Source organism: Ranitomeya imitator, chromosome 6 (assembly GCF_032444005.1).
Source record: "Ranitomeya imitator isolate aRanImi1 chromosome 6, aRanImi1.pri, whole genome shotgun sequence".
Lineage (NCBI taxonomy): Eukaryota > Metazoa > Chordata > Amphibia > Anura > Dendrobatidae > Ranitomeya > Ranitomeya imitator.
In genome coordinates, this window is record NC_091287.1 from 391,111,831 (window position 1) to 391,126,223 (window position 14,393).

Here is a 14,393-nt window from a genome sequence, read left to right on the forward strand (position 1 = left end):
GGAGTGGCAAAATCAACAGTTTGGTACATCCTGAGAAAGAAAGAAAGCACTGGTGAACTCATCAATGCAAAAGGACCTGGGCGCCCACGGAAGACAACAGTGGTGGATGATCGCAGAATAATCTCCATGGTGAAGAGAAACCCCTTCACATCAGCCAACCAAGTGAACAACACTCTCCAGGAGGTAGGCGTATCAATATCCAAATCTACCATAAAGAGAAGACTGTATGAAAGTAAATACAGAGGGTTCACTGCACGGTGCAAGCCACTCGTAAGCATCAAGAATAAAAAGGCTAGACTGGAGTTTGCTAAAAAGCATCTAAAAAAAGCCAGCACAGTTCTGGAAGAACATTCTTTGGACAGATGAAGCCAAGATCAACCTCTACCAGAATGATGGAAAGAGAACAGTATGGCGAAGGCGTGGTACAGCTCATGATCCAAAGCATACCACGTCATCTCTAAAACACGGCGGAGGCAGTGTGATGGCTTGGGCATGCATGGCTGCCAGTGGCACTGGGTCACTAGTGTTTATTGATGATGTGACACAGGACAGAAGCAGCCAAATGAATTCTGAGGTATTCAGAGCCATACCGTGTGCTCAGATCCAGCCAAATGCAGCCAAACTGATTGGTCGTCGTTTCATACTACAGATGGACAATGACCCAAAACATAAAGCCAAAGCAACCCAGGAGTTTATTAAAGCAAAGAAGTGGAATATTCTTGAATGGCCAAGTCAGTCACCTGATGTCAACCCAATTGAGCATGCATTTCACTTGTTAAAGACTAGACTTCAGACAGAAAGGCCCACAAACAAACAGTAACTGAAAACCACCGCAGTGAAGGCCTGGCAGAGCATCAAAAAAGGAGGAAACACAGCGTCTGGTGATGTCCATGAGTTCAAGACTTCAGGCAGTCATTGCCAACAAAGGGTTTTCAACCAAGTACTAAAAATGAACATTTTATTTAAAAATTATTGAATCTGTCCAATTACTTTTGGTCCTTTTAAAAACAGGGTGACACATGTTAAGGAGCTGAAACTCCTAAACCCGTCATCCAATTTTAATGTGGATACCCTCAAATGAAAGCTGAAAGTCTGAACTTCAACTGCATTGGAATTGTTTTGTTTAAAATTCATTGTGGTAATGTCTATAACCAAAATTAGAAAAATGTTGTCTCTGTCCAAATATATATGGACCTAACTGAATATTGAGTTTAGCTGCTCCCCTCCATCCCTCTCCAGATCAACTTCTGACTGATCCCTGACAAGTCCTGTAGAATCGCATTCCCTCTGCCACCAGCATCAGTAGTTTCCAGAGCAGTTCCTCTAATCACAGCTCTCCCTTTCCTGAGTCTGTGCTTGTTTAAAATCCTTGTTATCTCTACATGAAAAAATTGTGATCACAGTGCAGACTCAGAACAAGCACTGACAGATGTTAAAGGGAACCTGTCACCCCCAAAATGGAAGTTGAGCTAAGCCCACCGGCATCAGGGGCTTATCTACAGCATTCTGTTATGCTGTAGATAAGCCCCCAATGTTACCTGAAAGAGGAGAAAAAGAGGTTAGATTATACTCACCCAGGGGCGATCCCGCTGCGGTCCGGTCCTATGGGCATCACTGTCCGGTCCGGGGCCTCCTATCTTCATAGGTTGACGTCCTCTTCTTGTCTTCACGCTCCGGCGCAGGCCTACTTTGTCTGCCCTGTTGAGGGCAGAGCAAAGTACTGCAGTGCACAAGCGCCGGACCTCTCTAGACCTTTCCCGGTGCCTGCGCACTGCAGTACTTTGCTCTGCCTCAGCAGGGCAGAAAAAATATGCCTGCGGCGTGAAGACAAGAAGAGGACGTGATCGTAAGAAGATGGGAGGCCCCGGACCGAGACGCCCACCGCAGCCTGGACCGTCCCCCCAGGTGAGTATAATCTAACCTCTTTTTCTCATCTTTCAGGATACATCGGGGGCTTATCTACAGCATTACAGAATGCTGTAGATAAGCCCCTGATGCCGGTGGGCTTAGCTCAACTTCCATTTTGGGGGTGACAGGTTCCCTTTAATGTATTGCAGTAGGACAGAACTCATGACCAGAAGTACCATATCACTCTGAAGTACCTGCCACCCTCAAACAACCAGGAAGTAAAGACTGCAAAGCTTTGAGCTGCTCAAAAGACTGAAATATCCTAGTAAAAGGTTATTCTCAAGTTTAAGAATGGTTTGGAAAATTGTTAGGACATGATTTAACTTTTGGATTACATAGGTTGAAAAAAAGACACGCATCAAGTTCAACCTTCCTCAACCAATTGTACATATTGTCACCAATTTAACTATAACGCACAATATTATGTGTATTGAGGAAATCATCTAGCCCTTTTTTAAAAGCTGTTAGTGTCTGCCATTGCTACCTCTTATGGTCGGGCATTCCACATTCTCACTGCTTTAACTGTAAAGAACCCTTTTCGATTTAGCTGCCGGAATTGCCTTTCATCTACCAGTAATGAGTGCTCCCTGGTCCTTCGTATGGTCTTTGGAAGGAAGGTCATGTGCCAGCACTTTGTGCTGACCACATATATATTTATACATGTAAATGAGATTTCCTCTGAGGAGTCTTTTTTTTTTTTTTTTTTTTCTTTTTTTTGTAAGCTAAACAAGTTGAACTTTTTCAACCTCTCATCATAGGATAGGCCTTCCATCTCTTGTAATAATCCAATTGCCTGCTTTTGAACGGACTATAACTTCTGAAAACTGCATCCCATATTCTAGATGTGGCCGCCCCTTTATAAAGGGGTAATAATAGGGTGGGACGGAGGATTTTATCTTTTTATTCACCCTAAAATCTTGTTTGCTTTTGTGACTTCTGCTGGATATTGAGTACTACTGCTCGGCTTACTTGTAAATACCCAAGCCCTACTCCTGTTCTGTAATCCTGAGCATACTCCCATTTAATGTATATGCAGCAATAGGATTACTCCATCCTAGGTGCATTACTCTACATTTATCTACATTAAATCTCATTTGCCAACTGTTTGCCCATTCAGACATCTTATCAGATCGTTTTGGAATATTGTAATATCAGTCAGATTTTAATATCCTACATATTTTGGTGTCGTCAGCAAAAGATTGACACTTTACTCTCAATCTCATCCACAAGGTCATTAATAAAGGTTAACAAGAATCTGTCCTAGCACAGACCCCTGCGGTCCCCACTGCTGACTGTTTTCCATATGGAGAACGTGCCATTTATGATTACTTTGTTTTTTGTCATTTAGCCAATTCCTTACCCATCTCCAAATAGTTTCCCCTAGTCCCTGCTTCTGTTATGTGGTACGGTATCAAAAATGCCTTTCCAAAGTCCTGATAAATCACATCCGCTGTATTACCAATATCTAGATTTGCACTTATCTCCTTGTCAGGGTCGATTTTAGACAAAGTGGGGCCCTGGGCAAATATTTAAATTCGGTCCCCAAATGCTCCATCATACAGAAACATTTCGGTTGTGTTTAAATGCACTGAGTGCAGGCCGTTAAACGAGCGTGATGGACAATATTGAAGCAGTTTGACTCTTATTCCCGAGTTTCTTGACACCGGCTGAGGAAGAATGATAGGGACAGATAGTCCTCAATACAGTATAATGGAGGTCCCATATAGTATAATGCACTCCCCATGGTCCTTGACGGGGTATATTGCAGCCCCCTCATGCAGTGTAATGCAGCCTCCCCCACACAGTATAATGCATACACATATACAATACTCGCCTCCCCTCCTCGTTCCCTGCGCTGCTCCAGGCTCTGCTCCTGTCTCATCAGCTCCACTGCTGGCACAGCGTGGCACACGATCTAGTGATGTCATCGTGCGCCGACTGAGTCACAAGCTTAAATATCGTGCCACATCAGCCATCCTCCATTCTTGTGGCACCACCCCTGTTATAAGAGAGTCTAATATAAGATACAGCGTTCTGTCAATTACTGAGCTCATTTCCCTCAGTATCCATGGATGAATTGCATCTGGTACAGGGGATTTGTCAATATTTAATAGGCTCAGATTAGTGGAGGTCAAGCCCAAACTTGAATGTAGAGATAGATGTCCCGTTTGGCACTGGGCCTGGAGCAATACTGTGAACTGATAAGTAGTGCTCCATTTTGATGGTTGCACTGAATATAGAGTAATGACATATTGTAGCCATGTAATACTTGAATGGAGTTAATCATAACAAACGCTTATTAGTGGCGTACCGTTCTGTCATGCAGGTATGTTGGGTAAAATTCATGGGACAACCCCCCCCCCCCCAGTTCATTTTATATCCCTATGCAGAATGCATGTTTTGTTTTTTTTATAAATGTGTGTGTGTGTGTATATTTAATTATTTTTTTTTACTAAGTTCAAGAAAATTTTTCTATTCGCTTTCAGATTTAATGTGACAATATTAACATCTTTGACATATGCCGTACATGTACGGCACATGTCGTGTCTCTCCCTTTGATGTGGGCTGAGGCCACATCTTTCCCGGCACATATCAGCTGTTCAAAACAGCTGACATGTGCCCCTAACAGCCGCGGGTGGAATCGTGATCCACCGGTGGCTGTTAACCTGTTAATTGCTGCTGTCAACCTCTGACAGCGATGTTTAATGTGATTGTGCCGGAAGCGTGTCACTAATACCCCACATTGGCTCGCGTGTCACATGACCGAAGGTCGCTGATGGGTTGGCATGACAACCCAGGGTCTGCAGGAGACCCCTGTGGTTGTCATTGCCGGATTGCTATGAGCGCCACTTAGCGGTTGGCACTCATAGCAAGTGAGCATTTCTGCTACACACACGATCTTATCCTGGCCTGTGTGGAGCAGACATGATCGGATGATCGCAGCTTCTAGTCTCCCATGTAGACTATTGAAGCAAGTGAAAACTGAAAAAAAATATGTTAAAAAAAAAAAAAAGTTAAAATCACAAGTCATTCGCCCCATTCAAAATAAAAATAAATTAAAAGAAATACACATATTTGATATCGCTGCTTTCAGAATCACCCGATCTATCAAGCTATAAAAAGAATTAATCTGATACTTAAATGGCATAGCGGAAAAAGTCAAAATGCCAGAATTACATTTTTTTTTGGGTTGCTGCAACATTGCATTAAAGTGCAATAATGGGCGATCAAAAGTTCTTATCCACACTAAAATGGAATCATTAAAAACATCAGCTTGGCACACAAAAAATAAGCCCTCACCCAGCCGCAGATCACGAAAAATGGAGACGCTACGAGTCTTGGAAAATGACACCTTTTTCTTTTTTTTAACAAACTTCGGATTTCTTTTTCACCATTTAAATAATAAAAACAACCTATACATGTTTGGTGTCTACAAACTCGTAACAGTTTTAGCATTTTAGTGAACATGTTAAAAAGATTAAAACAAAACGTTGTGGAATTACTTTTTTTGCAATTTCACTGCACTTTGAATTTTTTATACAATATGGTAAAACCAATGGTGTCGTTCAAAGGTACAACTTGTCCCGCAAAAATCAAGCCCTAACATGGCCTTATTGATGGAAAAATGAAAAATGTATGGCTCTGAAAACGCAAAACCTGAAAAAGGGCTGCGGCGTGAAGGGGTTAATAACTTGGCAGTGCCCAGCGGATGAGTAGTGGGCTTACAGAGGCCATTGTAGCTTCCATAGATTTTCGGTGATGGAACAGCCACTTCATGGTTCCTCTATTATTACAATGGGAACACCTTGGACTTTTCTTTCCTGCTTTTTTAGACTCTTCAATAATAAGGACTGAAAATTGAATTTTCTTTTTTTAAACTCTGATTTGATAGAATATATGGTAGAACTTGAGGGATTATGCTGGTTATAGGCTTTCCCTGAGTGGGCTGAGCCGCTGTTCTCATAGCAAACTCCTCCGCGGGGGACTCTGATTTTATATGCTGCCAGATTTGTTTTCTAATAATGGCTTCAATTTGTACTGATGTCTAGTAAACCATCAAAGCTTCCTCCTCTTAAAAACACGGTGGTCGAGGAGCAGAACTTCAGCTCTGCACTGGAGTCCGCCGGCTCCGAGATTGGAGTGCCTTTCATTTCTCTTCCCATCACTCCATTTCCCTGTTGTTGCCTCTGTGGGAAGATGTGCTAAATACTTGTTAATAATAATTCTTTAATATCCGACGTGTGTGAAAGGAATATCGCAGGTTCTAGGGGCCGTATAAATTCTGCCCCCATGAAGTGCTCGGCTTGTGAGGCTGCAGCCATGAATTTGATTATGAAACCTTTTGTGATGTCGTAAAATTCTGCAAGCAAGGTCCACATGAATTATTAATGTTGCTGAATTTTTCATTGACTGAATTCCAGAATGGTATGTTTTGTTTTTTTTTAGAAGGGATCTCTTCACAACATACATAATTAATAATGGCTGTTTATTTTACTAGGAGAGCACAGTAACTTGTCACAAGCGCAGGCACACACAATGCATAAATGACTTGCAAATCTTGCCAAGTATTTGGGGGACATTATTTCTAAAAATCCTTCCATAACATGAATATTCAGAAAGCTGCAATTCTTGCTGATGACATTCATATTTTTTATATTTAGCAATTGTACAGCGCAGTTTATCCCATCTGGATGATGCCTATTTTATTTCATCCTGCTCTTCCTAGTTCACCAATGGCAAGTTTGAGCTATGGACTAAAGAAATGTTACTACTGAAGTCTACAGGCCTCCAAACACATTAAATCAATGTTAGCCGAACTAGCCAATGTTGGCGACTCGGACCAACCGCGTGGGTTTTGGTTTGCCATATCTGCCCTTGACAAATAATTGGACAGAAGAATCAGGAAAGCTCAATAAAAAATATCCAATAATTAACATAGTAACATAGTAACATAGTTAGTAAGGCCGAAAAAAGACATTTGTCCATCCAGTTCAGCCTATATTTCATCATAATAAATTCCCAGATCTACGTCCTTCTACAGAACCTAATTGTATGATACAATATTGTTCTGCTCCAGGAAGACATCCAGGCCTCTCTTGAACCCCTCGACTGAGTTCGCCATCACCACCTCCTCAGGCAAGCAATTCCAGATTCTCACTGCCCTAACAGTAAAGAATCCTCTTCTATGTTGGTGGAAAAACCTTCTCTCCTCCAGACGCAAAGAATGCCCCCTTGTGCCCGTCACCTTCCTTGGTATAAACAGATCCTCAGCGAGATATTTGTATTGTCCCCTTATATACTTATACATGGTTACTAGATCGCCCCTCAGTCGTCTTTTTTCTAGACTAAATAATCCTAATTTCACTAATCTATCTGGGTATTGTAGTTCTCCCATCCCCTTTATTAATTTTGTTGCCCTCCTTTGTACTCTCTCTAGTTCCATTATATCCTTCCTGAGCACCGGTGCCCAAAACTGGACACAGTACTCCATGTGCGGTCTAACTAGGGATTTGTACAGAGGCAGTATAATGCTCTCATCATGTGTATCCAGACCTCTTTTAATGCACCCCATGATCCTGTTTGCCTTGGCAGCTGCTGCCTGGCACTGGCTGCTCCAGGTAAGTTTATCATTAACTAGGATCCCCAAGTCCTTCTCCCTGTCAGATTTACCCAGTGGTTTCCCGTTCAGTGTGTAATGGTGATATTGATTCCTTCTTCCCATGTGTATAACCTTACATTTATCATTGTTAAACCTCATCTGCCACCTTTCAGCCCAAGTTTCCAACTTATCCAGATCCATCTGTAGCAGAATACTATCTTCTCTTGTATTAACTGCTTTACATAGTTTTGTATCATCTGCAAATATCGATGTTTTACTGTGTAAACCTTCTACCAGATCATTAATGAATATGTTGAAGAGAACAGGTCCCAATACCGACCCCTGCGGTACCCCACTGGTCACAGCGACCCAGTTAGAGACTATACCATTTATAACCACCCTCTGCTTTCTATCACTAAGCCAGTTACTAACCCATTTACACACAATTTCCCCCAGACCAAGCATTCTCATTTTGTGTACCAACCTCTTGTGCGGCACGGTATCAAACGCTTTGGAAAAATCGAGATATACCACGTCCAATGACTCACCGTGGTCCAGCCTATAGCTTACCTCTTCATAAAAACTGATTAGATTGGTTTGACAGGAGCGATTTCTCATAAACCCATGCTGATATGGAGTTAAACAGTTATTCTCATTGAGATAATCCAGAATAACATCCCTCAGAAACCCTTCAAATATTTTACCAACAATAGAGGTTAGACTTACTGGCCTATAATTTCCAGGTTCACTTTTAGAGCCCTTTTTGAATATTGGCACCACATTTGCTATGCGCCAATCCTGCGGAACAGACCCTGTCGCTATAGAGTCCCTAAAAATAAGAAATAATGGTTTATCTATTACATTACTTAGTTCTCTTAGTACTCGTGGGTGTATGCCATCCGGACCCGGAGATTTATCTATTTTAATCTTATTTAGCCGGTTTCGCACCTCTTCTTGGGTTAGATTGGTGACCCTTAATATAGGGTTTTCATTGTTTCTTGGGATTTCACCTAGCATTTCATTTTCCACCGTGAATACCGTGGAGAAGAAGGTGTTTAATATGTTAGCTTTTTCCTCATCATCTACAACCATTCTTTCCTCACTATTTTTTAAGGGGCCTACATTTTCAGTTTTTATTCTTTTACTATTGATATAGTTGAAGAACAGTTTGGGATTAGTTTTACTCTCCTTAGCAATGTGCTTCTCTGTTTCCTTTTTGGCAGCTTTAATTAGTTTTTTAGATAAAGTATTTTTCTCCCTATAGTTTTTTAGAGCTTCAATGGTGCCATCCTGCTTTAGTAGTGCGAATGCTTTCTTTTTACTGTTAATTGCCTGTCTTACTTCTTTGTTTAGCCACATTGGGTTTTTCCTATTTCTAGTCCTTTTATTCCCACAAGGTATAAACCGCTTACACTGCCTATTTAGGATGTCCTTAAACATTTCCCATTTATTATCTGTATTCTTATTTCTGAGGATATTGTCCCAGTCTACCAGATTAAGGGCATCTCTAAGCTGGTCAAACTTTGTCTTCCTAAAGTTCAGTGTTTTTGTGACTCCCTGACAAGTCCCCCTAGTGAAAGACAGGTGAAACTGTACAATATTGTGGTCGCTATTTCCTAGATGCCCGACCACCTGCAGATTTGTTATTCTGTCAGGTCTATTAGATAGTATTAGGTCTAAAAGTGCTGCTCCTCTGGTTGGATTCTGCACCAATTGTGAAAGATAATTTTTCTTGGTTATTAGCAGAAACCTGTTGCCTTTATGGGTTTCACAGGTTTCTGTTTCCCAGTTAATATCCGGGTAGTTAAAGTCCCCCATAACCAGGACCTCATTATGGGTTGCAGCTTCATCTATCTGCTTTAGAAGTAGACTTTCCATGGTTTCTGTTATATTTGGGGGTTTGTAACAGACCCCAATGAGAATTTTGTTACCATTTTTCCCTCCATGAATTTCGACCCATATGGACTCGACATCCTCATTTCCTTCGCTAATATCCTCCCTTAAAGTGGACTTTAGACAAGACTTTACATAGAGACAAACCCCTTCTCCTCTCCGATTTTTACGATCCTTTCTAAACAGACTGTAACCCTGTAAGTTAACTGCCCAGTCATAGCTTTCATCTAACCATGTCTCGGTTATTCCCACTATGTCAAAGTTACCTGTAGATATTTCTGCTTCTAGTTCTTCCATCTTGTTTGTCAGGCTTCTGGCGTTTGCAAGCATGCAGTTTAGAGGATTTTGTTTTGTTCCAATCTCCTCGCTGTGGATTGTTTTAGAAATGTTCTTACCGCCCTTCTGAGTATGTTCCTGGATCTTCTTCAAGACAATAATTGTCTTTCCTCGATACATAAACTGCCACCAAAGTTGTCTAGTAACCACTTTTTTCACTCTGCCCAATAAAAACATGCACACTCAACCAAACCGGCCGTGCATGAATGTGGGGGAGAGCGGTCTAGACAGAGTGCTGTTCGTTGAGCTGTCGTTTGATCACTATTATCTAAGGCAGAGGTCCCCAACCTTTTTGACCTAGAGAGCCACATTCAGCTCTGAGAGGGGGACACGAGCAACATCCTGCTCCTGTCCCCCTCAACGTAGTGTCAACCAAAGCCCCCATTACGGGTATAATGATAATCGAAGCTTTTCCGCAGAAATCACTCCAAAGCAGTGCACTGAGATCCAAGGGTTACCAAAATGCTCCAATTCAGTATTCTCCCATCACACTGTCACATTCAGGTTCAAGGACCGGCTCTAACAGGTAATATCATCCCCCATACCTAAATCTTCTCTAAACCCCTAAAACCAGTATATGTGCATCCAGACCTGCTCTTCTGTGCAGGGCTACTCAAAAATTCACCATTTTGAGATGTGTTTTTCACACCTGTTTGCTAGACCTGGAGCTAATACACCAAGCTGACAGACAGCCGCGAGCCAGAATTCATGGGACTGCGAGCCACATGTGGCTCCCGAGCTACAGGTTGGGGACCCTTGATCTAAGGTATAGGATCACAATTGCACTTATTTGGCAGAGTACAATGATCTGTCTTTGATGGAACTTGAAGTCCTCTTTGTGTAGAGCAGATTGTGGAGGGCAGCCTGGCAGCACTCATAATTGTAAGGCCCCCTTGACACAAAATATTTGTGTTTTTTAACGAGCATCTTTTTTTTTTTTTTTTTTTTTTTTTTGTGACATAATTTTTTTTAACATTTAAAACTTGCATTTTCTAATGATTTCTTATAGATCAGAATGCCAATAAAGTAAAACAAAATGGGCTGTTTTGTTACAGAAAGTAGTATTACTGCCTGGTCATAGCCTTGGAACAGTATATATATTTTTTTTTTTTGTCTATCTGATATTTTCTCATTAGCTACTGACAGTCTGTTTTCTCTTGTTTTCTTTTTTCCCTCTCCAGATAAGTAATCTTATTTTAGAAGGATCACGGCAGCTGATTCAAGAAGGATTTCAGAAAGGGCTTCTTCGTTTGCCCTCAGGAGCCGAGGAAGAAAAATGTGACGGTGTATCGGAAGTGTGCAGCAACAAAAGGAGCTTGGCCGACCTCTGTGACATGACCAAGGATATGCCTTCTGGTTCTTCACCTGAATATACGGTCAATGTTCTTGGCACAGCAAGTCCATTATCTTCAGAGGGCGACTATTTATCACACATTACAGAAAACCCTTCTGATTGCTCACAAGTCCTTCACCTAATGGGTGAGAAATACCTGATACCACCCAGGAGCAGCTTTCTGCTGTCAGATGTTTCATACATGGAGCCCCTTCTGCATTGTAAGTACATTGCGTTCTCCAATTACATTATTGTGGTATTTAGAAAAGTGTGCTTTAATTGTATTTCTAACGTCCTCTGGTCATTCCGTGTGAACACAGGCCGTGCATCCGATCCGCACACTAATGAATTCATGCATAATTAATAAAATGACCAGCTTGTGGCTATGACCACTGTACAGGGGCTAGAGGGACAATTCAGAACACATCCATTTATTTGGCACCAGACATAAAGAATATCTTTGAAACTGTTATAAGAATTCCATCTTATATGCAGATTACTTTAAAAGGGTCCAATAGAGGTTTCCTCAGTAGACAAGTGTCCTGCAATCTTGTCAGCAGTCTATATAACCTTATATAGATAAAGGGGTTGTCCACTATTCGGACAACCCTTTCTTAATCACGGTTACCACCTTTATAAAATAACCGCTATACTCGCCTCAGGTGCAGGTGCCGTTCTAGCCCTGTAGCCAATGGGCTTCTGCTTCACTCTCCTTCTTTCGGCCAAATCCGATATATGCGGAGTAAGTGAGAGGACACCCGCAGCTATGACTACCTCTGGATGTCAGGTGTATCCAAAGGAGGGTTAGCGAAGTTGGCCGCTGGTTAGATGCAGGACTCGTGTCGCATAACAATGTCAAACGAGCCCGGGCAGAGCCGGTGCCGACAACACTGGAACGCCGCCTGCACTACCGTACAACACAGCCGAGTGCTATGGGATAAAACATTGCATATCACTCAGCCCAGTGTTACTTTATGGGGCAGCTCACATCTGCGATTATTTTCTCATGCCAAATCAGTATGTGAGAAAAATATGCGGTTGACAGTGAAACTCTGCCCCCTCGCACCCATATTAGTCTATGGGTGCGAATGACACAATGCACCACACTCTGGTGATATCAGAGTGTGTTGCATTGTGTTACTCGCACCCATAGACTAATGTGGGTGCGAGGGAGCAGTTTCTCTGTCAATCGCAATATTCGCTGGCAGCAGAGGAGGCGGAGAAATTAGTTTCTCCGCCTCCTCCGCGGCTGTGCTCCGATCCTTTCTGTGTGAGAGGATCGGAGCACAGCAGGGTGGATAAAAATCAATGATTTTTTTAAAAAAAAAAATCAAAATCGGATTTTTTTAATTTAAATCGTATTTTTTTCAATAAACTGCTTTTTGAGGAAAATATTTTACCATCCAAAGGTTCTTCCATCATGAGATAAAGCTGAGTTGTTTAACTCAGTAGAATAAAGGCTGTATATGTGTAACATTCACAATGCCATGCTCTTCCAGAGGTTTCTGTATGATTAGTGGGTAGTTTCTCTCCTATATTATCACAGACGCTCGCTTTACTTACGCAGTTCTCAAAACTGAATTTGACTCCGCAGAGGTCCCAGCCTCGTCTTCACGGCAAAAATGTTACAACATGAACAGAGTTGAGAAAAAGACCTTAATCCTATTGTTCTAGGATTAAGGAGGAGGAAGGGCAAGCAGACAAGAAAATGAAACTTTGAGCACAATACTGCAGCATAGCCACAGACAGACAAGTCTGGATCTGTTTGTGTGTACGATCTGAGGTTTATTACATTCTTTCCTTATAATGGCAGCAGGCCGTAAAAGAGACCCAGTTTGGGAATATTTTAATGAAGCTCCTTCGCCTATCGGTAAGGCAGGCATGCGTGCAAAATGCAAACGATGCAACAAAGAGATGCAAGGCCTGGTGGCGCGAATGAGGCAACATCATGAGAAGTGCGGTGATGAAGATGAGTCATCTTCTCATGATGTTGCCTCATTCGCGCCACCAGGCCTTGCATCTCTTTGTTGCATCGTTTGCATTTTGCACGCATGCCTGCCTTACCTGAATTCCGCCCCCACCTCCCCGCACCTTACAATGGGACAGCGGATGCTCCGGAAAAATGCATCCGCTGCCTCCATTGTGCAATGCAGCAAACGCTAGCATCGGAATCTCTCCCCGACGCATTGCGACGGGGAGATTCCGACGCTAGTGTGAAAGGAGCCTTACCAAGACACTCGGGGCAAAAAAACAAGCAATTGCATGACTGTCAGCAAAAATATGGAAAAATTATAGCTCTCAAAATAAAACAAATAATTTTTTTTGCAAAAAAGTGTTTTAGTGTGACAGCAGCCAAACATAAAAACCCAATATAAATCTTGTAATTGCACTCGAAGAATAATTGTAGTTGTAACTCGAAGAATAAAGTTGACTAAACAATTATACCGCACAAAGAACGTAAACAATAAATAAAACCAATTCTTCACCTGCTATTAATTTTTTTTATTTTTTTATTTCTGCCTCCCAAAGATCACAGTAAGGCTCGGCTCACATTTATCCTGTGCTCTACACTGAGCGCGTACATCGGGGTTTCCATGTAAATCTTTGAAATGCGTGATTCAGACAGAACCCCTATATGGACGTGTTCTGGCCTGTGATCCGGCAGTGTCCGTATTTTTAGACATTCATAAAAGTGCCATCAAACACCGTTTTGTGCACTTCTGAAAAGCACAAAGCTGAACGGGGCCAGACAGAGTCCAGAGTAACTCTGCTGCCTCATTATAGTGAATAACTTCCTCGGGGGTTTCATTTGAATCTTGTCACTCAGGCATTTAAATGAAAATCCCCAAATAAGTGCTCATTGTAGAGCGCAGGCTAAATGTGATCCCAAACATTCTGAAAAACATTCCCAATAAAAGCTTCAAATCAATCCATAAAAAAGGTCTGTCTCCTGTCAGTGGAAATATAGGGGACTTCCAAGTTACTGGTAGTACAAAGGCTCTGGAAAAGCAAAATTTTTCCTTGCATTCCAAAAGAATTGAATTCCAATCGAGCACATCCATCCAGGTCTGGAAGGAATTCCCTCAGGAGAACATCTGCCGCATCATCAGGGGCATGCCAGGCGTTTTAGGGAGGACATACAGGCACGTGGAGGCCACACACTCCACTGAGCATTTCCTTGTCTTGAGGCATTTCCACTGAAGTTGGATCAGCCTTTAACTTTGATTTTTAGTGTCATTCCAAATCAGACCGGCACGGTATATTAAATTTTGATTTACATTGATAATTTTTGTTTTCATCGCATTCTACTATGTAATTAAGATT

The 14,393-nt window shown here is 41.9% G+C and overlaps 1 protein-coding gene across 3 annotated transcripts in view; it reads left to right on the forward strand.

Annotated features, from left to right (window-relative positions):
• Positions 1-14,393, forward strand: part of METTL4 (methyltransferase 4, N6-adenosine) — a 242,289-nt gene that overhangs the window by 17,774 nt on the left and 210,122 nt on the right. For all 3 annotated transcript variants that reach the window (XM_069731151.1, XM_069731153.1, XM_069731154.1), the window contains exon 3: positions 10,918-11,290. In XM_069731151.1, the coding sequence (XP_069587252.1) occupies positions 10,918-11,290 (373 nt within the window). The remainder of the gene's footprint in view (positions 1-10,917; positions 11,291-14,393) is intronic.